The following is a 19,889-nucleotide window of genomic DNA, read 5'->3' as shown; positions in this document are numbered from 1 at the left end:
CCCTGTGTGACATGCTGGTTTGCAGCCTCAGTGCTCCCCGCCCCAGGAGCAGGCTGGCAGAAATGAACATTAAAAGAGCAAAATAGCTGTTCAGAAATAACTTGGAAACACTGAGCAGAGCCCCTGGTGCCATGCTTTTTAGCAGAGCCTTTCAGTTGCTCTGGTGGCAACTCCAGAACGTGACTTTCTTTGTCACCCCTTACTCCCTGGTGGCTGATCCTTGTGCCACCGAACATGGACAAGCAAGGGAAAAATGCTGGCAGGACTGCAGGGGGTGCAGAACACAGCACCTGGTGCGTGAGCCGTGCGTGCTGTGCCGCACAGGACGCAGCCTGCGCCTCTGGGCAGAGAGCACAGAGCCAGGGCCGTTTGCAAAATCAATCAGGATTTGTTAGGAAAGCTGCGCGGGTTAGGGGGAGCAGCTGGCAACGCACGGAGCCTGGGAAAAGAGGAGTCAGGAACTTTCCTGCTGGTTTGTCACTTGTCCCAAAGTAAGAGTTTGTGAACAAAAAAGCAGTCTTGAAACTGCTTTCCCAAAACGTGGCAGCTGCTTTGCCCTGCCCCAAGGACGAGCTGCCCTCTTTCCTCCTGCTTCTTTCAGCCCTCTTCCCACCAGTCTGCCCAGACATTTGCAACCCAGCTGCAAACAGCTCCTTGCACCCGGACTTCAGGATCTAAAGACCGGGAAAAAAATGTGGGATTGAGTAACACTGACAAACCCCACACAGCACCTCCCCCTGCCCTGAGCCACCGCAGGGAGTCACTGACCGGGCCCAGCAGCTGCAGCAGGGGGGGGCTTCTTCCAGCCACCAGCCTGTACCCACAGGTCCTCTGACCCGGCTGTGGGCCTCTGCCAGCCGTTCTCCCTGAAGGTGGGAGAGGGGGAGCTTTGCACGATGGTGAACCCTGACAGCCAGGATCTGAACCTTGTCTTGACCTCAGGACAGCAGCTCCCAGCTCCACGCATTCATTCCTGGCTCTGTCATGCCTAAATATAGAGCAGCCCTCGGCCGTGGTGAGTCACTGCCTCCTAATGACACTCTCAGACTGTTGGCAGCCTGCTGCTGCCGAACCCAACAGAGCTGAGGAGGGACGTGCGGGGCAGACACCCGCCCTGCAGCAGCCCCCTGCTTGGGAGTTTGCCAGAGCCTTTGCCTTCGTGTTCTGCCGGGGGTGAGGGAGGACAGAGGGGCTGTACTGGTTCTGGATGAATTGCCGGTGTTTCAGGAGGGAATGGGCAGCTTGTGGTTGAATTTTATGCATAATCCATGGCTGGTTCAAAGCCTGATGTGGGAGCCAGCCGAGTCGCTGAATATTGGAAGAAGAAATGCAGCTCGGTGCTGAGTGCCCAGGTCCCACCGAGAGGCAGCTCAGAGCCCAGGGGCTGGAGGAGGCTCTCACAGGTCGGTGGCCTGGTCCGGGCCTCGCCGCAGGCCCTGACAGCCACCCACCCTTTCCTTTCTCTTCGTCTTGTCCTGCCCTGCAGCTACTCGCAGGCCCTCTCCCCCCTTCCTGTCGCTCTCCGGCCTCGTGTGCTGTAGTTATCGCAGTTCTTACCTGGTGGGTAACACAGAGCACCAGCACTGGGCAGGGGTGCGGGGCTGACCCACAGCCCCCGCCTGGTTCCATGGGAGAGGAGGCAAAGGCGGCCCAGGGCCCCTGACCCCAGGCAGGTGCCTCAGGACGGGCAGCGCAGCCGTTCCACAGGCTTCTGAGCTTGCTGTGCTTTTTTGCAGGTTCCCGATGACCACAAATTGCATAGGGGCTCCACTGTCTGGAAGGAGTGAGGCACAGGAGTGTGTGGACTGCTACAGAAGTCTTATTCATGGAAGAAGTCAGCCCGCACATCGCAGCCCACCGGTAAGCGCTCTGTCTCCTAGCACGCTGTGTCACGGGACAGCCTGAGCTGCCTTCCCCACAACTCTTGTTACCTGCCTGTTTGACCTCTGGGCTCAGGAAACACAAGCATTTATCCTCCCTGCAAAAAAGGTCTTCTAGCAGCCGACCTTTGCCCTGCTAGTTCTGAGCACAGAGCCAGGAGCGTGTGCCGCTCCATCCCCATGACACCCCGCAGCAGCTACTGCCCGAAGTGGAGAGCACGGAGCAGGCCGGTGCCTTTCCTTCAGTTTCTGTGTTCAGCACGCCTCCAGCCCAGCCTACCTGCCGTCCTCTTGTGCAGTGCAGCAGCGCTGTGTGCTTCCAGCTGAGACACAAAGTTGGGCCCGACAATGCGTTTTACAGTAATCTGTGACGGGAGCATCTTCCGCACCTGCCCGCTTAATTATGAAGCGAAACAAGTGAGCTGTTTCCAGGACACAGGTATGGTGATTAACAGTCTGTGTGATCAGATTTACAACAGCCATATATGACGAGAGTGTCATGGGGAGGATTTTTCACTGCTAATGGCAGTGGCTTTTATTTCAAGCCCATTTTTTTACATTAAAATTTTTATTACAAAAACTGTAACAGTAAGGCAATTTGTCAATTGTCAGTCACTGTGAGCCAAACAGTTTTTGATCACCTTTAATACAAAACTAGATTCACACAGGAGCCACGCTCTTGATCCAAAAGCCCTTTGAGAAATGAGGGGATAAGGCAGAGAGGAACACCACCACCTGTGTCATCACCTACACGCTCGGTATGAGGTGTACGGACACTATTGCAGTGGAGGAAGATGACACATGGATTGTCTGCAGGTTAAAAAAATAAGCTTGTCCTTTCTCCTCTGATAATATGGAACATTTCAGTCTGATGTGTCTCAGCAGAACTGAAGTTGAGTTCTGGGGGATTTTCCTTTTAAACCAAGTGAAATTTTCCACTGCCAAAAGACAAACTGTTTTTCTTCCCTGAAGAACTGCAAGTCATCGAGTAGTTCACAGATTTAAGAAGTCATGCTCTAAAACTTTTTTACTCCCCAGGTGATGCCTCTTAGGAGACCATTCTTAAAACACACGTCAACGCTGGAGATACCTGATGGTAGGTGAGGGAGGGAACTGTTAGCAAACTGCCCTAGACATTCCACAAGTTCTTTCGGGCTTGTTGTTCATCTTTTGCTATTGCTTGAACAGAGAGGGGAAAAAAAAACTTTGCTTGCTATAATGAAATTAGGGTTCCTCATCACTTCAACCCTGCCTTCTTCCATCCAACATGTAAGAGCCCCACATTTTCTTCTGATATGGCAGTACCTGAAGTAGTCACTGGCAGCTTTTATTTGGTAATTCTCTTTTACCTCACATCAATTCTAGAATTGTTAGCCGTTAATTATCTTTGTGTGTCAAGCAATGTGGTTCACTTGAAAGAAAAGCATCTGTCTGTAATAGCAAAGCCAGATGCTGTTTTCCAAACATGCTTGCGGTGCTAATACCCAGATTTCTTTTTGTGCTCGTTAGCTAGCCAGGGCTGGCTCATCCAGAAGCACTTATAGATGCCTCGGAGCCAGCGAGAGGAACTGAATGCCCCCAACTAAGGCTCCTGACTTCATGCTGTCTCTTTTACATGCAGGGAAGTGGCAGGACTCACTGCAGCCATGGCGATCGTTTTTGGAGCTTAAGAAAGCCAACAAGATGGGAAAGAGAAAACCATGGACAAGAACAGAGACGACTGTACTGACACCACGTAAAAAAGAGAACACTTGAGTAAGTATGTTCTGTGTTGTTTTTTTTTGTTTGTTTGTTTTTGTTTGTTTGAATTCTCACACCTTTGTGATCAAAATATGCTCTGATTTCTTTGAGTAATCTGTATCAGATACTGCTCTAATGGCACCAGCAATTCTGACTGCCTGAGCAGCACAAAGGGTGGTGGAACTGTTTCTAATGGGGCTTTTCAGTAACTGCTGGCTGGGCTTTGTTTCACATCTTTGACAAACACAAGCAAAAGGCAAGAAGGTGTAGGGCTAAGGATAAACAGTTATGTAGGTCCCATTGCTAACAGGCTCAGTAGCAATTTAACAACACATTTTCCAGCAAAGGTTTTAAAGTGTCTTCTGCCAGTATGCAGTTTCTCAAACTATCGTACCATAACTGCATTCTCACTACTCCAGAGGTATTTTCTAACATATTAGCAGTTGGTTTCTTCTACCTTTTGGCTCAATTTTCAGGATTTTATTGAGGCAGAAAACCCAATTAACTAAAATGGGAATTTTTTTCTTGGTAAAGACTTCAGGCTTGACCCCCTAAATCAGTAAAACCATCATCGTCCAGAAAATTAGACTGCTTAGGTAGCATCTGGTGCAGCTCACTTTGATTCTTGTCCTCATGCTAGTGGAATATTGAGACATTTTGCTAGAACTGCTGTTGAAGAGAAATGGCTTAGGGAAGCGAACCTCCTGCAGCCTCTCCCCACCCTGCTTAGGTGTGTCTGTGCTGGGGTCAGCAGGGCTGGCGGTTATTTCTCCTGCAGGAACAGAAGTTCAACAGCTACAGCAGCCACAGTCTCATCTCCCTCAGAGGTTTCAACGTCATCTCAGCGTAAGGAAGCCTCACTGCAAACTCAGGACCTGATGGCAAGTGAGCACCTCCAGCATGGGCGCTGCTGACCTGGGGACTGTGTGGGTGGTGTGTGTCACAGCAGCCCCAGCCTGGCTCAGGGAAGGGAAGCAGTGAAGCGAGCAGCACCAGGGCTTCTGCAGAGGCCCCTTCCCAGCCATAGCTGAGGAGGGGGAGGCAGCACCGGGGGCATCACTGCAGTGCAGGCAGCCCCTGCCAGCTGAGCAACACCAGCTATTGAGAGAGGGAACCTCCTCTGGCATCTAAAGGTAGGGCACTGCTGCCAGCTGTGCTCAGCATCCATGGCAGTGAAAATATTCAGAAAAAAAAAAAGCATCTAAAAGATTTAGGATTATAAATAGGCCAACTATTTCTCACAAAAACTCAAGAACTGGGAGGACAAGGGTGGAGAGTGTTCTGTGATAACTGCGTGTTACCTCATCACCTGAAGCCTCATAACCGATTTGAAATTCCAGTGTCCTAAGGCACAATTACTTTGATTGATTAATGAAGATGGAAACATTCCCATCCCCACTGCCCAAGGAACAGATGTAAGCGGTTACTACTAGGAATAGAAGCAGCATTTGTTTCTTTTTATGTGGACAAACAACAAAGGAAAGAAATAGAGAGGAGATGGGCCATAATCTCAGTTGTCAGGCTGTGCTGATGCAGGCATGTTTGACATTACACTGCTAAAGCATCTCATCTAAGCATACGCAACTGCTGGCTCACATTTTCAAGGTTAAGAGCCAAATTCACCATAGAGTCCAAGAAAGAAGACAGTTAAAAAATCTGGGCTTTTGTGGGAAGTGGAAAAACAGGCTAAAATAGACTATGAGACACCTGTTCCCCAGAGAAACACAAACCATGCCCACAGTTTTCAGCAGTAGTGGTCATGTACTCTAGAAAAGCAAGGAGTCAGATGTCTGGAAATTGAGGAATACGAACTGGTTTAATTCAGCCTTCCTTAGAAAGGAGCCCTCCCCTTGACTCTTCCAGGCGGCGTTCATCCTGCCATCAGCAGACTGACAGTTGCGAGGACTCTAAAGCAAATACCCACCGGCTTTCTGCGCTGATCCAGAGGGGTGCGGTGAAGGAACACCACACGTAACACACTGTCAGTTGTGGCCCTGATCTGTATTTTGTCCTTATTTTCCTTTCTGTAATACTCATGGGCCTTAAAAATCAACATAATCCGTTTGTAAAACTTTAAGGGGGTATAGGAACTAAAAGTATGTTTGTTTTGTCCACAGATGAAACACTGGTGTAGTTGGAGACTGAACCTGTAGTGGAGTGTTAGTCAATTGTAAACTGTAGGAGATGTGTGCATTTTACACAGACTGAATATAGAAGAGAAGAAAGATGAGTCTGCATCATTCCAACTCTGATAAAGTGCACGGCCTTCTGAATTCCTGTCCTCGCTCGTGGAGCCACTTATTGGATACTGCAAAGACATAAAGGTACGTGATCACTGTATCTGTTTGGCTCGTCCTTCTAGTTAAGCTACATTTGTGCTATTATTGGTAAATAACTGGATTTTCCTAATTTTCTTAAGTATTTTAACACACACAAATAATTAATATATTAATATTACATTAAATATTATAATATATAAATCCAAGATAAAAAACTTGCAGTAGATGTAAAACTATGAGAGATTACTCAAGTAGATACAGAAGTACATTGTATTTTTTACAGATGTATAAATATGAAGATGGAATGTATATATACTATTTTATGTGTGAATATATATATATATATAAAATAACAGTGTTGAGAGAGATAATGACATAGATATCAAGTAGATTTCCTTACAGGAGTCTAATGGCTCTCTCTGCTCTTCATTCTGTCACCAAGTCCAAAGGAAAAGCAAGCCAGAGCAACCCCCAACCAAGCCCCAGAGCTCCAGATTGCGAGAAGCAAGAACAACGTAAGGAACACTCACCCCATTTGTTTCCAACTAGTACTGGGCAGGCTGCATGCCGCGTGCTGTAATCTCCTTCTCCACTTGGAAAGAGATTGTACCAGAATACAGCTGTTCCCTGGAAATTGCAGTGGAAACCCTCAGCGTTTTGCTCTACTTGATACCAACTTAACACTAAAGTAAAGGTATGTTCAGATTTCAAATACTCCTTTTAAACTGAAGGTTGTTTTCCACATTCAAACACTTGCTTTCCTACCGATTGAGTCTCTGTTGACTCACTCTGTGTGTATGTCCTTGTCTGTTAATTATTTTTTTTAGACCCTAACCCGACTTCATTCAACTGCAAGCAGTTTTAGAAAAGCGAGGCAGTATATAACTATAAATGAGCAGCAGCCTTGTTAGCAAAGACCAACTTTATTTCTGAGCTTTCTGAAGGAAAAGCTATAGTGGGAACACAGCATTTCAGGGAGAATTCCCTGTGAATGCCCCAAGACCAATCTACTTACACACCAGCATATTTTTAAAAATTGTTTTGAAGTATTGTTTTCCTTAAGCACTTTTCAAAGTCTATGCATCAGCAGCAGTTAAGCCCAAAACATTAACTATGAGTTAGCACGCAATAGATCAGCGGGCCCTGGAATCACCAGTACTGCTCCAGTAGCTGCACTTGTAAGTACCCCATGACTAGTGCTCTAATCTTTTGTATAAAGTCAGTTTAAAGCTTCCTTTTAAACATTTGAGTTTACATCCACTGTATTATTGCACAGGTGAGAGAGGAATGGTTACACTGGATAATAATGGATAATGAACCCTTCTTACCTTTTTAGGCCAAACACTAGCTCCTACTTCAGGAAAGACAGTAGCTCCCCCTGCTGACACATCACTCATCTGGAAAGGTGGGAACAGGCACAGGTAAGCTGCAAGCCACTGCATTCCCCAAATGTCCCGTTTTAGTAAAATAAAATTAGATTATTGAACAACTTAATTTCTGCCTCCCACATAGTGATCAAAGGCTGCCTGATTAACAGCATTAAACAGGGTTACCCCCACACTTGGTTCAAGGTGCAATAACCACCAGCCTTACCCAAATGTTACATGCTCAAATGTTCTGACAAGGAGCACGCTATAAATACTGATGCAGATATGAAAATAAATAGCCCAATATTTTAAGCTGCTACTGCCCCTTTGAGTGAAAAACCCCTCCTTAAGCACACGTGTAAAAACCATTACTTATGGGTAAGAAGATACCCGTATGTGTTACCACTAAGGTACTGGCTGCCTTCATTTGCAAGTCACTTGAGTAAAAAAAAAAAAAAAAAAAAGTAATGAAATCATTCCACTGTACAGAATACACCGCAATAGATATTTTTGGCAATAGCACATGACAGAAATATATCACTTACATAAAACAACCAAGTAGCAATTCTGTTGCCTGTTCCCAATTCCTTAAAAGCATCCGGCTCATCTTTCTGTGAATAAAAGCAAGCAGGTCTAATAAGCACTTCATTTTGATTATTGAGAGGAACCAATGACAGACAGCTGCAGAGCCAGCAGCAGACAAACTCATGCAGAAAAATTAATTAAATCCCTATATTTGCAGCAATGGGGGGGGGGGGGAGGGGAAAAGAAGATGAGTGTACCTATTAATTTAGATAAACAAGGCATTTTAAAATTCTACAGCACAGGGAAGTCAAGTCCTAAGCCAAAGTTGGTAATAGGTAAGAACTGTACTGCCAGAGTATATAAATCTTCTCAGCCACAAAGTTAATTTTTTAATTACAGCAACTGCTGCCTCTTGTCCTTGGCAGAGAGGAACAGCTGTGAGGGCAGCTCCTGGATCCCAGGTCCAGCAGCAGCAGCAGCTCCATGCACCCTCAGGGCGGCTGCCAGCCCTGGGGCTTGCTCTGCCTTTGCCCCGGCCCTTTCCCAGAAGCTGCCCCTGCTAGCAGCTGTGGCAAGCAGGCTGCTGCGCACACCCTGGCTCTCAGTTTTCAGAGTGCCCTTAAAAACCTAACGAGTGATTTGTTAAGCGGAGCGCTCACCTAGCCACAGAGTGTCTGTGACAGCCATTCCTGCAGCTTTGCACAGGAGTAAGGTATGTGCGCACCTAAACGCACGGGAACAGGCACTGTGGCTGTGAGGCTGCCCGCCCAGCGCCGTGCTCAGGGGGCATCACTTGAATAAAACACCAGAACCCCCACAGGAGGGTTACGAGACCAGCTTTTGTCACACCTCTGTTTCTTACTTCCAGAGCCTGCCTCCTGTGACCACTACTTGCATGTGCTGACATTTCAGCAATGGGGCATGATTTCAGAAACTGACCCATGCACTGCCAAACAGCAACTGCTAATCACTCGCGGTGCCTTTGAGCATGTGCTTACAGAGCAGAGATTCTGATTAATAGTTGGTGGCTTGGATTCACAGCGCAAGGTTAATCTCAAAGTGTTAAATCACGAATAAGTATGCCCAATAAATAACCAACTGAATTCAGTGCCATTATTTCCAGCAGTTTGAAATTTAAGCTGGAAGAAAAATAGGTTGGGAATTTAATTCAAATAAAATAAGGATTGTACAATGAGAAGAACTGAGTAGAACCCTCCCTTGCAGGTCTGCATGGTAAGCTGCGATGCAAGTTTTTTTTTTTTACCCTGCCTCCAAAACCTTCCTCATAGGAAGGGGCATCGAGCTCCTGCCCCTGCAGCCACATTTGCCTTACTCAGCAACGCCAGCCCTGCAGCCACGGGCACGGCAGCTTCAGTGCATCGCTGTGTGTTAGCTGCAGGCACCATCTTGTGCGCGTCAGGAGCACGGGATATACACCACGCACTTACACAGTTTGACTGTATAGCCTGCAGTGGTTTGAAACAACAGGGCTTTCCACTGCCAGCTAACAGTTCTAAATGTTACTCCAGTTTTAGAATCCAACTAATGCCCTTTGCTCTGGTAAGAAGCATCAGTCATCTCCTTAAGAACAGCTCTTTTTAAATTTCATTCTGTAAAAAACCTTGTTGCTCCGTAACACCTGTAACATTTCTCAGTTCAGCTGGTGGTTTAGAGGGCTTCTCCACTAACATGGATTAGAGAAGTTGAAGAGCTATAAAATTTAATATACGTTAAAGATTAAATATTGTGCCACAGCCAAGAGGCCCAGGCTTCGCCAGGTGACTATCTCTCCTCCATCTCTTTACTTGCCCGTGCAAAGTCAAAGTGGGGTTCATACTGTCCTCCCACTCCATAATTTGCCACCTGAAAAAGAGAAACACAGTGCTTGTGAAGAAGAAAGAGGCGGAGACTTTAAACAGGACTTACCCTTCCGAAATCAAAATGAGGCTCATACTGGCCTCCTACTCCGTAGTTGGCTACCTATAGTGAAAGGAAGCACAAAATCCGGTAAAGCTGCATTTTATCCAGAAGGGCAAGCCCTCAAGAAAGGGCTACAGCCTTTTGATGGATGAAGCTTCAAAGTCAAGCCATAGGAAAGCACAAGTTTCTGTCAGCAAAAATGCACCAGATGCAGCAATGTCCTCCTGTGTTTATTCAGAAATAAGCTCAGGTTCCTTGAGACACTGCATCAGTGCAGAGCCAGGACATGACTGCACTTTGGGGTCTCTCCAGCCCCCAAAAGCTCCAGCTGCACCCTCCCTTCCCCAGGCCAGCCTTCCTGAACGCTCCCCTGACCATCCCAGTTGATGACTCACGACAGGCTCCTGTTTCTGGGTGCCTGCTCCTGTGACCTTCAGGTCACAGAACTTGCTTGTCCCCTGATGGGAGGAGCTTTCGGAACTCCTGAAGCCCTGGGCAGCAGCATGCTCCAAGGAGCCCCACGATGTCTGGCTGCAGAGCATCCAAGCCTGGTACTGGACATTGTTTACGCCAGGTAAGGATTCCAGCACCCTGTACAGCCACCGTTACTGTGACTGGCTCCGGCCCCCTCCCCGTCCCTCTCCATCCTGCAGCGCATTGGTCACCGCTGCCATCCCTTGTTCTCTCAGGTGTGTGCACCCCCCTGGCTGTAAGGTGCAAACTGTTCTGAGCATTGCTGCTTGTAGCAGCTCACTCTGTTTCACACCTGGACATCCTTCCCCCACCTCCCAAAGCAGAACAGTATTTTGTAATCTGTAGAAACTTCCCCAGCTAAATGCTTTTTAAAATAGCTCATGGCACTTTTACAGCATTCAAATCTGAATCACTTTTTGCTCACTTTTTGTCTATAAAGAAGACCCACTGTCCTTTTTGCTGTTTTTTTTTTTTTTTTTTTTTTTTTTTTTTTTTTTTTTTTTTTTTTTTTGTCATCTTTGCATTCATAGCATCAATTTTCAGCCAGAGGCTTGGGCATTTTATCAGCAGCAGGCTTGAGGGAGCAGTACACCAGTTTTCCTGGAACCACAACCCTGCTTTCTAGGCACTACCACTGCCTCAAAATCAGTGAAGCAGCATACTAGCTGGTCATTTAAGAGCCTTGAGCAGATAAATAAAAGCACTTTTAAAATCAAGGTTACTTGGGTTACATTACAGAGAACAGACACTGTTGGCCCTCTAGGCCCAAGGATGGCAAATCTAAACAACCATCCTCTTCCCATTTCCTTAAGCATCAGTCAAACTGAACTTTTCACTGTCATCACAGAAAAAGAGTTTGACCCTACAGCAACAAAACTGCTTTATGAGTATAAACAAAAACTAATTTGTTCATTTCAATGCATATCAGGGGCTTTGGTTACTGTTATTTCCCTGCAGCAACAGCAAGCCATTCCATACTACAGCAGGTGCCACTGTGCAAAGACAACTGTTTCTACCTCCCTGTAAAAAGAACAGTCGTTCCTCCCCTGGCACTTGGATCCAGCCAGCCATCAAATTAGCTGCCGGTGGACTAAATGAGCTTTTGTGCCTCCCTCAGCAGCGAGTGCGCACCATTCTGCATGCGCAGCCAGCCAAAGTGAAATGCTAGCTGACATGCACCGCCATACCCGTAACAGTTATTACCTGTAGTTCCTCTGCTGTGGAGACATCAAGGCCTGTTAGGTCCTGTATCCTTGTGTTAATGCGAGAGACCACAGGGCTTTCGTATCCAGACAGCCACGCACTAAGTGAAATAACCAATAAGTTAATAAAATGCAGTAGTCATAGCCAGTATAAAGGCAACATGTGGGATTACTTCAAATTGGAGATTTTTTGGGGTGTAGCTTACTAAAATTTAGTAGGCTAGTCAGAAATATTTCTAGGGCATTACAAAGATCTGAAGGTGATAAATGTGCTTTCTAGAGAGAACACGTACAACACTGGTTTAAGGCAGCTCTAAAACTACGGGCCTTACTTCCCATACAAGACTATCAAATAATCAAAGCAAGGGCTCCAAGCAGTGAATTTCAGCTCTAGGTGTTTTTCTAAAGCAGGACACTATGGATTTGCTCTTACCCACTCCAACCAGCTAGTTCAGAGCATACATTCGATGCAGCAGTAGGGAAAAAAATAGGTAAGTTATTTTAGCGCACACAGAGTCTGTGGGCCTGTAACTCAGTTCCTTCCATGTGTCAGCATCCACCTACAGGTGCGTGCTCTGTGTTCTGCCCTTTATGTCACATTATTTACCTGTGCGATGGTACTGTACAAAATCATTATGAAAACAATTAAGTAATGCCTAAAACTCTTCACCATTTTTCCCTCTTGAAAAATTTTTACCAAAACAGCCCATCACGAATTCAGTGTTTACCATACGTTTCAGGTACGCAGTGATTTTTAAAGGAGATTTTGTTGTTGTTAATATGAAAGTGAAAGGTCAGCCTGTCAGTTCCAAAGACACTTTCAAAACATCTGCCTCTGGTTTGTAAATTAGGACTCTTTGGCTAGAAGAGCTGCATTTAAAATATTTGGCGAACCTGCCAGCAGTTAAAGGTGTGAAGAGATAGAGGAGCAGGGCTCCACAAGAAACACTGCCTTAACCCAGACCCAGCATAGCATTTTCTACTCTAAAGCAGTCGCTCAGTCTTGAGGCTGCATGGCTGGGAAGCAGCCACGGCACCCAAAAGCAGCCACGTACCACAAGCAGGGGTGTGTGGCAGACAAGCACACACACACACAGTACACAGGTATAACCGCAGCTCCGCGCATCCCCCCAACCCCTTACCAGCTGCGAACACATCCAGTTGCTTACATAGAAACACACACATATTTGATCTGTTAACAAGATAAACACTTTGTTCTTAAAAAAAAAAAAAAAAAAACACAAAAAAACCCCACCACCTATTTCATCTACATCTGCCCATTTTTTTAATAAAAAAAAAAGCTCTCATCTTTTTGCGTGTTTTTCTTATTTTACTCAACCAGTTCTAGCCAATGCATCTTCGTGTTAGCTGGTCTTTTTTGTCTCTCATCATGCTACACCTCTTCTCTATGCAGCTTGGGAGGCCTCTACTAGTGGCTACTATGGATTATAAAGTTAACGATTTGGACCCATTTGTCCTCTTTTTGCAGGAAGATGGAGCCGGCTAGGTCTGCCTTTTCTCTAGCGTCTGATTCAGCCTTTTGGTCTCATCAGTGGTTCCTGCTGCTTTTACAAGGCTGTTGGACAGAAATACCTGTGCTCAGAGCCTACCTGGCAAGTACATACTAGCAGTTATACACAAATGAACTTTCATGTCTGTAAGAAATTAAAGGCTTGTTTGTTTTAAACATTTGTATTTATAAAAAAAACAGCCACCAAACCACTTTGCTTGGGAGGAACAGTAGCATGACACGTGACACAAGACACTGACACAGGTTACAGAATCTCTACGAGCATGGAATTGTTTTTTGAATTTAAAAAAAAAAAACAAAAAACTCTCTATATAGAAGACTTGCACAGGCACAAAGAGTCATCCATTTGTGAACACTGTTAGCATGAGAAGGTGTTACAATGCAGCTGCCCTTGGTTTCAGGAGCAAGCACAGAGACCACTCATGGAAAGCATGTCCCGACCAGAAAGCAGCTACACAGCCCCACGGAGCAGGCAGCCCCCACAAGCAACGCAAAGCTCCCACTCCATAAAGCAGAGAAGCCCCAGCGCAGCCATCAGGCAAGCCTGCCAAGCCTTCAGAGGTTATGCTTTAGCTCCCTCTGCCTAGTCTACCATACAGGCTTTAAGAAAAAACAATAAAAGCAAGCATTCTGACTCCATCAGTTACTTAGAGTTGCAGTGAATGCTCTGAGTCCCTCCGCAGGGTGAATACTGCATCCTTTCATGAAATAAAAGCACTGTACATGTTTTAGAAATAAAGTAAGTTAATTGCCCGCGGGTACAAAGAACGTCTATGAGAGGTGGAGGAAATGGGGAACTGGAAGCAGTGCGAGTGCCAGCCTCTCTGCTGGAGGCAGCCGGACTGGAGGGGAGGCCAGCAGGTCCCCACAGCTCCACCTGCAGCCTCCCAGCACACGCTAAGCCTGTAAGCTCCAGGTCCTGCTGCCAACAGGGCGCGCAGAGCCTGCACTGAGCATCCAGTCACCAGGCCTCTGCCTGCTGCCTCTCCAGGTCCCACAGACTTTGGTGGCCCCCAACACCTGTGGCGAGCCACCCTACGCTGTCCCCTCTTTTGGGGCCAGGCTCAACCTTAGACCTGTGCTACCATCAGCCTGCCTCGAGGCCTCTCCAGCAGGTATGCCATCACCATGAAGAAGCTTTTTTCCTGCTCCTGTCTGTCAGACAAAATAAAGACTGCCTCAGCAGTGGCACATGCTGCAGAATTTATAAAACCCTAAACTGTGCTCAGCAGAGTTTTTTTCCCTTTTAATATATGCTTAGTCCACACTCAAGTGCACACAAACTCTACTCTTCAATATAAACGTGGTAGATCTGGTTCCTTTGCTGACAAGATAACCGGCAACAGAAAGCATTCCAGCACTTTTCACCAGCTGACGCCCAGAAGCCCACTGTGGGCAGAAGCCTTATTAACAAAAAGGGAAGTGCTTATTTCTTGCAAAGTCACAAGCACAGGAGTTCAACCTGTGACTTTGCTTACTGGAGGCTTTGATATTTCCTCAGTAAGCACCACATCAAACCAAAAGCTCGCCTCCTTCTCCAGCTGCACAAGTCAGACCTGTACCAGCCATTACGAAGGCTGCATCCTCAGCCACGGCACCAAAATGTCAATGCTGCTTTTGCAGTCACACAAAATACTCATTTCTGTTTAAGAAATTTCTAAAACGTACTTAGTGAGTGAAAAAATGTTAGTAGAGGGATAACAAAATGAATAAAAGCACAGACTAGTATTTCTGAATTGGGAATTCTAACATATGCTACAGGCTTTGACTGGCTGCTGGGAGGAAAGGGAAACAAAGCTTCTTTAAAAGCAGTGTCAGAGTGGCCAAATTTATTCTGGTACTGCACACAGCACGGCTCGACGGTGCTCCTCGTCCTGCTGGCAAGGTGCCCCCTTTTATACAGCCTGCCACGTACTGCACAGCGAACAGTAGTCCTCTCAGGGAGGAATGTTGTAATTTAGAAGTGCATTTGCTAGGAAAGAATGTTTGACGGGGGAAAGCAGTCAGCTATTAAAAAAAATAAAGAAAGCATTTTTTGGTTTTCAGGAGCAATGATTCATCAGGAATCCAAACCAGCTCAAACAGCCCTGAACAGGGGAACATTTCTAGCAGTGGCTCCCCACGAGAAGTTCAGTGATCCAGCATTAACAGCAGAAGCCTTCTAAAATCAGCCTGGTTTTGTGTTTGTTTTTGAGGGGGATGGCAATTTTTCTCCCCCTATAGTTTGAGGCGTCGAGTTTTCTCATCATAATCAATCAGCACACAGGAATGCAAAGGTGAGGGAAAGAGGCATGAGAAGGGAAGTCCTTCACACCCCTCCCACCTCTAAAGTCCACTGCTAGCCTCAAAAACTTGTCTTCACACTGCAGCACACTATGCCCCATTTACTTGTACTTCTCTTTGCAATTCTAACTCAGTTTCCAATGAGAAAAGGATTTTAAGCACTTATCTTGGCAAATTCAGTTGACTTCTGAGTACCACCAAAGTGGTACATTGGAAGGAACCCCCCGAGCAACACCTTTCTGAGCAGCAAACCTTACAGGTTCCAGGTGCCTGCTCACCTGGTTAGCACCAGGTTTATTCCACGTGTGCAGCACAGCACAGAGCCAGCAGCACAGTCCCTAGGCAAGGTACAGCCTAGTTCCAGATTAAAGCCTTCGGAAGAATACTTATTTTGGTATGTCACAAAGCCAATGAGGAAGTGATGCCAAATGGGACCTAGCTGCACACCCATAAGGGAATCAGCTTTTAGGGATGAGTATTGTCTAGCTGTGGTTTTTCCCCTCCAACTATGGCATTTGCAATAGTCCCAAAGCATAACACTAATGAAAAATCAAAACTCTAAATGAGAAGTCTTTTCATTAAGGATTTTTAATTTAAATAGGGGCCTCTGTATATATCTCAATCAATTTAAATTAGTAATCTACTCACCTTCCCTAATTCCTATTATTAGCATGTCAAGTTTGACAGAAACCACGAGGGTACATTCAAATGGATTAGCAACTTTGTTCAGCGAAAGCCCCCCTGTGGTCTGGGGCACAGAGGACAAATCCTGGGACTTGAAAACTTTATTTAAATAAATTGTCACAGATAACCAGAATAGGACATGAACAGACTTCAAAATAATTAAACAAAAACATTACATGCAACACGTGTCAAACAGGAAGATGTATGTTCCATTCTGGAGAGGACCCATGGAAGTCATTTGTAAGGAGCAAATACGTAAGAGCTCACTTTGGGCAGTTCCCAAAGGACTCCCACGACCTTCAGGAGCTCTGAAGAGTTAAAATGCACATTGCTGAAGGTGCAATGCACTTTTCAGTGTACAAAAAAAAAAAGTTTTAACTTGCCACTACTTGTAACAAGCATGATTTTAAGGAGCACCTTTCAGCTACAATGTTTTTCTAGTTTCTATGAAAGTTACAATCATTTTTGAATCAACTTCTTGTGCTGTATTTTGAAGCACTTCTTAAAGAACTTAATAAATAAAAATCCTTAAACTACTGGCCGTTCTAACTTCAGGTTTGTGTTCAAAGAATTTGAAGAAACACTGGTTTTCCATGAAAGCACCTACTTTCAATCATTTAACGTCAAAGAAATCCTTTAAGGTTACCGACTAGCTTTGCCTCGCGCTACTCCTGTGAGTCACAGCAGCTCGCCAGTGCCTACGTTTATGCAGCAATCATCACCGCAGATCACTGGTACAGGTGAGTGACACGTGCAGCCTTCCACCACTAGTGTTAGAAGAACCCTGCGCTTTGCCAACATTTTAGTACATTAGTTGCACCAGACAAGCCATGCTAAGCAAACGTGCTAGCTTCCACTTCCGCTACCACTAACATCTAGAAATACTTTCTATTTCAGATGACCACATGCTTTGTTATAAGACAGCTTGGTTCACTCCAGGCCATTCTCTTCTAAAGAGAGACTAACAAAAACGTTGCGCAGAATCCTTATTTGCCCCACACAGAGAGACGAAGCACAACAGCAACAGAACAGACTTCCTTGGACTGAGTATACCTTCGGAAGACGTTCCCCTTACCTCTTAGAGACTCTGTAATGTGCTGTGGTCAGTTTCCCAGTCTCGGGGTCATGAACAGTAGCACGGCTCAGCTACAAAAAGAGAAAGGACAAGGGCTTACCCACCTAGTAGGCTGCTTTTTTGCCAAGCCACAGGTGTTTGAAAGGGTTCCGATTGGTCTGGATGGTATGCAATGCTCTTAAATTAGCAATATTTGAACGGCAACAGAAGCTGTAGCTGCCATGTCCAAATCAAAACAAATTGGTTGGAAAAATTTGGTTAGATTGTCCTTTCACTTTTTTCCTCCTTTTTTATTTTTTACTTTTTTCCTTCAGAGACTTCCTGCAAATAATTTATGATGCTGAGTTTCACAGACAGTTCCTCTTCATGCAGAAGTTTAAATCCATTGAGACTTTTGGTGTGATGCAGAAGGAAGGCACAGCCAATCTTTAATCAGCACTAATGAAACGGGAAGGGTTGTCAGGAGGTGGGGACGACAGTTTCTTTTTTTTTATAATCAGCCAGGTTTTCTCCTGAAGCACATTTTGGAACACATTTGTTAAATTCAACACTTGACATACTTTATCAACAAATTGGAAGGAATGGGGAGCCCAGTGAAAAACAGGCTTGCTTTCTACCAAATCAGCAGCAGGTAGAAGAGCCCAGGTAGGACTCAGGAATTGTACTGGACAGTGATATCTGTGTGATTCTGTGTGATTAATGAACATCCGTTGAGTGTGCCGCTGCAGCTGTCATGCACGTGGCAATGACTTCAAGCATCTCTTATATCTGTAAAGACACTTGAAGTGGGCTGCTAGATTTTTGCAGAGGAAAGGACAATTTTGGGCTGTTGAGACCTGCAACGGGAAAGGGAGTATAAAGAAAATGCAGAGTCCACACTGAAGGTTCTGTAGCATCGTGTATTTTGGACAATGAATTACAGACCTATTTCTTGTGTATTTTATCATTTGAGAACACACACTGAGAAGGTGACCCAAAAATAATCATCATCATCATCAAATATACCCCCAGAACTTCTAGCTGAAGGAAAAGACTGAGAAACTCAGCAGTAACAGCCTGTTACAGGATCTGCATGTAATAAAGCGGTGGACTACAAAGCCAAAGTTGTCTTTTTAGACCACCTCTTTCTTCCCCATAATGAGCAGAATCTACGTACTCATTACAGGCCCAAAACATCTGGCATAGAGCTCTCTTACCTTTTGCTAATTCTGTAATGTGCCGTCTCCAAGGCTCCTGTTATGGGGTTTGAAATGGTGGCTCGCCTCAGCTGTGAAGCGAACCATCAGAATAGTTGCATTACAAAGCACATACTGCATCACAGCAATCCGACCATTCAGAAGCCTAGGGGGAAATGTCACACTAGGCCCCACGCAAGCCACCCGGTCACCACTTGCGGTGGTTTGTCTTTTATGGAATGGGGGTAGGAAGTCACAAAGCCATGACAGGGCAGGACGGGGAGTCTCCGCTTTTACTAAAAGAGAGTTTGAGTTGTTTTTTTTTTTTTTTTTTTTTTTTAAAGTGTGTGTGTGTATTATATATGTATGTGTGTATACATACATATATTTCAGAGCATTAGAGAAGATCAGCTTTTCCAGGAAATAATGTTTCCACTTCTGGAGCAAGAAGAGCAGCTGTCTGAATAAAATAAACTAGAAACTTTCATTTTCTTCATACTGCAACAGCTGCTGGAAACAATTCAGCATTATGACACTCATACAATCGGTCCTTTGTTCACACTCTGTCCGGTGCATGTAAGATGAGTTTTACAGTTAACTTGATTGCAGCATTGCTTGGAGTCTTGTATAAATGAAAGACAAATAAAACCCTACCTTCTGAATCTTTCTGTACCAGTCTCAGCACTGAGGTGAACTTCTTTAACACTGACTGCTAACAAAAACAACTTGCTACGTGTATTTTACATTTAGGTTGTGTTCCTACATTACAGAGAGTGAGATTCTTGGCTCAAGGCTTTACCCTGCCCTTTAATGCACTCCATTTACTGGACACCATCCCTTCTGTTAACACTGATCAAGAACCTTAGGTGCACTATTTTATTTTGCTCTTGTAATGTCAGGCACTCTCCATACTTTGGGAGAAGTTCCACATTTCAGTGGGCTCTAGGCTCAACACAGCGTACCAAGTAATATTTTTCTGTTGTTAAAAAAAGTAAAGCAGGGCCTTTCCTTCCCTACTGACAGGAACAGGTATTAAGGACTCTTATCGTGCAGCCTCTCCTCTCATCATGTGCAGACACATATAGGAGTCAAGTCACAAACTGTGATTCCAGAGAGACTCCCAAGGTGAATAATAAGCCTTCCTCCTGCCAGCTTATGCCAGAGCAGCAGAAGGCTGGGCACAGATTATGCAGCCGTGGCTTTCGAGAGGCGGCAGTAGAACATCCCTGGCACCAGGAAGGCAGATGACAATCTTTCTGCCTCAAAAACACAATCCCCCTGCTGCACTGGTTACTGAGCCCTACAAGGCCTCGGCCATAGGAAATATGTGGAACACTAACAGCAGAAAAATGCTTTCACATAACTGAACTGTGAATCTGCAAGTCTTTGCCACAAGTTGAACATCTGATAGGAAGACAAGCATCTTGGCAAGTCCTGATGTTTAAAGTCACCATGTGTTCAGAGCTCCTTACAGGCTTTATTTTCAGTGCTAAGCCTTACTTCTACGCCATAAAGATGATTCAGTCACATTCCACAGACGTAATTGTCAGAGCTTTTGCAGCAATAAAGGGCTTAATCAGCAACAGACAAACTGCAGCAAGGCTGCCTGCAGGAGGAGATGTTTTACAGGTTACTCATACTTCCTTATGGTTCTGAATGCTACCTCAGAAATACAATGCATCAGCCTTTAGAAAGCTTTAAAATCTGCTTCTAGCTTCCTAGTACTCAGTGTGGTGACCAAGGGCAGCCCCATC

The 19,889-nt window shown here is 45.4% G+C and overlaps 1 protein-coding gene across 4 annotated transcripts in view; it reads right to left on the bottom strand.

Annotated features, from left to right (window-relative positions):
• Window positions 1-2,509: 2,509 nt before the first annotated feature.
• Window positions 2,510-19,889, bottom strand: part of P4HA1 (prolyl 4-hydroxylase subunit alpha 1) — a 36,194-nt gene continuing 18,814 nt past the window's right edge. The window contains exons 9-15 of one of the 4 annotated variants that reach the window (XM_082764969.1): window positions 18,157-18,227; window positions 11,389-11,488; window positions 9,718-9,771; window positions 7,812-7,877; window positions 7,228-7,296; window positions 6,430-6,526; window positions 2,510-5,928 (exon numbers count right to left, since the gene is read on the bottom strand). In XM_082764969.1, coding sequence (XP_082621095.1) covers window positions 5,858-5,928; window positions 6,430-6,526; window positions 7,228-7,296; window positions 7,812-7,877; window positions 9,718-9,771; window positions 11,389-11,488; window positions 18,157-18,227 — 528 coding nt within the window. In that variant the 3' untranslated portion in view covers window positions 2,510-5,857. Of the gene's footprint in view, window positions 5,929-6,429; window positions 6,527-7,227; window positions 7,297-7,811; window positions 7,878-7,954; window positions 9,655-9,717; window positions 9,772-11,388; window positions 11,489-16,960; window positions 17,032-18,156; window positions 18,228-19,889 lie in introns of those variants that run through there. The other 3 variants (XM_082764968.1, XM_082764971.1, XM_082764970.1) reach the window with 3 other exon arrangements.

The sequence above is a fragment of the Aythya marila genome (genome assembly GCF_965140915.1).
Source record: "Aythya marila genome assembly, chromosome: 7".
NCBI classification, from domain to species: domain Eukaryota; kingdom Metazoa; phylum Chordata; class Aves; order Anseriformes; family Anatidae; genus Aythya; species Aythya marila.
This window is presented reverse-complemented; position numbering and strand designations above follow the sequence as displayed.